The sequence below is a fragment of the Penaeus vannamei genome, chromosome 23, assembly GCF_042767895.1.
Source record: "Penaeus vannamei isolate JL-2024 chromosome 23, ASM4276789v1, whole genome shotgun sequence".
Lineage (NCBI taxonomy): Eukaryota > Metazoa > Arthropoda > Malacostraca > Decapoda > Penaeidae > Penaeus > Penaeus vannamei.
In genome coordinates, this window is record NC_091571.1 from 37,590,393 (window position 1) to 37,592,892 (window position 2,500).

Genomic DNA, 2,500 nt, shown 5'->3' on the forward strand with positions numbered 1-2,500 from the left:
ATGAAATGATGACATATAGAGAAAGAATGAGAGAGAAGACGCGTAAAGAAAGATCAGAGAGAAGGAATAAAGAGTCCTTACGACCGAGGATCGCTGGCTAGAAACTATCGTTGGTTTCGTACGCGGCGGCGAGTGTGGGCCGCGAGAGTTGTTCTCCGCCGGTACGATAATTTGTTTTACGTTGTTATCAGAAGAGTTTAGTTAACACCCTGAGTCTCTGGAGCGACGTCCTTGAGCCCCGACTCCCCTTACAAGATCCCCTTGTGCCCAGACCCGCGCAGAAATAAAAGGCAGAGGGTGTATATCAACTCTTCCTCTGTGGTATGGGGATGCAGGCCGAGGAGTGATAAGATAAAGGGATTCGAAATTCCATGTAAAACCGCCCGGGTCACTTGTAGCGCCGGCTGGAGAACAAAGCGGCAAATCCTCGGGCATTGTCAACTTATCAACATCCGCCAGGCCCACCGCCATGGCCTCTCCCGCCCCCGCTCGCAGCACCGCGGGAGTCGGGGTGGAACGCGTTATCGAGTGCAACTTCTCCGTCGACGACTGCGCAATGGAAGGGTTTGTTTGAATCTCCGGTGGGGGGATAGTAAGCCCCCGGGGGAGTTCCAGGTACATGGTGGTTCACAATATCCGTGGCGACGTGGCGGGAACCTGCCCAAAGATACTGAAAGGCGCCGCACCTAGGGTTATCGGCGAGGGTTTTATTGAATGTTTATTTCCCGCGTGTTAACATTAACCACACGTTGCATGCTTTACCACATTAGACATTTTAATCTTGACTGAAACTTGATGGTCGTGTTTGAGAATTATCATGGTCTGTGCGCCGAAATGCAGTTTTAAAGATTATATCGCAAATGGCACCTTTGCGCCTGGCAGGTGAATAGAGCTGATGGGGCTAGACTTTTAAACTCCATGGGTGAGCTTGAGACACAGCATCCAGGTCTCGGTGCTTCCCACGAGTGAATTGTTTATCTTCTTTTGCTTTCGGATTGCCCATGGCTGCTCTTCCAATTACCTGGCGTTGATCACATTAACTACAAGCAATATACAAGTTGGAAGTTAGTTGAACGCTAGCTGTGCGAAGCTTTGTTTTGGCATTCAGTACGGCTATGCAAATATCTTTTTATCATTGAACTATGTTTGGAGAAGCTTCAGGCTATCTTTCATCCTTAGGCTTTATAAAAAGCAAAACTGTCTTCTATTAGTGTATTAAGAATGGATAAATTGTCTTGGATTTATCTTAAGATGAAGAAATTTGTTGTTAGCTAAAATGTCACTGTATTTCAACTCTACGTTTAGATTCTCTTATCTTTACCTATCTGCTTTATGTCATTCTTGTCTCTCCCTAGAATACTGATAGAATGAAAGACGAATTATAAGCAGAATAAGTAATTTATTAAAAGTGATGCAAACATGACGATGGAGGTTTTGCAGTTATTGCGCTACTGTGGCTTATATGTTTGTACCAGTGTCTACAGCTGCACAACCCCTAACGGTCACGGGAACACTTGCTGTCGTCCCATCCATTTTAACCCCGGTATCTAGAAAAGGTACATGTCTGAACTGCTTTCTCTTATGGATGAAGCTGTTAAAATGCAAAATGAACTAGCGAAAAACATCAATTTCATTGTTGTTATCAGTAATACCAGTGTGCTGGCCACTGGGAACAGAATGAGACGGTAGTGAGCTGAACTCCGGCACACCTGCACCTGTCAGGGGTGACTTACTGTTTATATTGCTGACCATGATAACAGCTTCGTGGAAAAGGATATTGGGAAAGACAGTTACACATTTGGCCAATGTTTGGAGAAATTGAACTATAGAATGATTCAGAACATGAAGTTGGCTCTAATAGCATCAGCAGCAGACAGTTCAAGGATAGCAATATCATCCAGAACTACTAGCCATGACACTAGCAACGCATGGTAGTGACGGAGGGCGTGCATGGGTTAGACACATAAGTACACGCGCTAGTCATCCATCAGCCTTTCTGGACGTCACCGCCCATAGATCACGTGTGCTCCGACACACGCCCACGTGCCTCACCACGAGCTCACACGCCGCTCGACAGGCGGCCACATCGGTACACTGTCACATGGGCGCGGCGCGGGCGGAACCGCCAATGATGGGCGCTCACCACGACGCCAACACTGCCTAGGCATGGCCCTCCCCAACCCCCCTTACTGGCACTCACTTGTTTCGGTGATTGAAGAAAACAGTGTTTGGATGTTGATTGCTGCAGTTTTGCTTGTAATGCAGTCCTTGCAGCGTCTTGGATGCACTGGCGTGGGGATGGTGCGTGGTAGCGGAGAATTCACAGTATAATGTATGTACAAGGGACAACGGAGACACTGCGCCCCACCTCCTCATGACTCCGCCCTCCGGCGGATACAGCCGCGGCTATTGGCTACGAACGTGCACTCGCCCCGCCCAGCGCAACCTGCACGCTTCTTGATTGGTTTGAGTCAATGACGTCGCCAAACAGTAGCCACTA

At 48.0% G+C, this 2,500-nt stretch overlaps 1 protein-coding gene across 8 annotated transcripts in view; it reads right to left on the reverse strand.

Moving 5' to 3' along the window:
• Positions 1–2,500, reverse strand: part of LOC113801918 (protein odd-skipped-related 2) — a 63,529-nt gene that overhangs the window by 21,572 nt on the left and 39,457 nt on the right. For 2 of the 8 annotated variants that reach the window (XM_027352338.2, XM_027352333.2), the window contains exon 1: positions 2,201–2,341. The exons of 4 other annotated variants lie outside the window; for them this stretch is intronic. Coding sequence is in view for 2 of the 4 variants with exons in the window: in XM_027352331.2 (XP_027208132.2) it covers positions 2,201–2,376 (176 nt within the window). In the remaining 2 variants the exon portion in view is untranslated. Of the gene's footprint in view, positions 1–2,200; positions 2,395–2,500 lie in introns of those variants that run through there. 2 more of the 8 variants (XM_027352331.2, XM_027352332.2) reach the window with 2 other exon arrangements.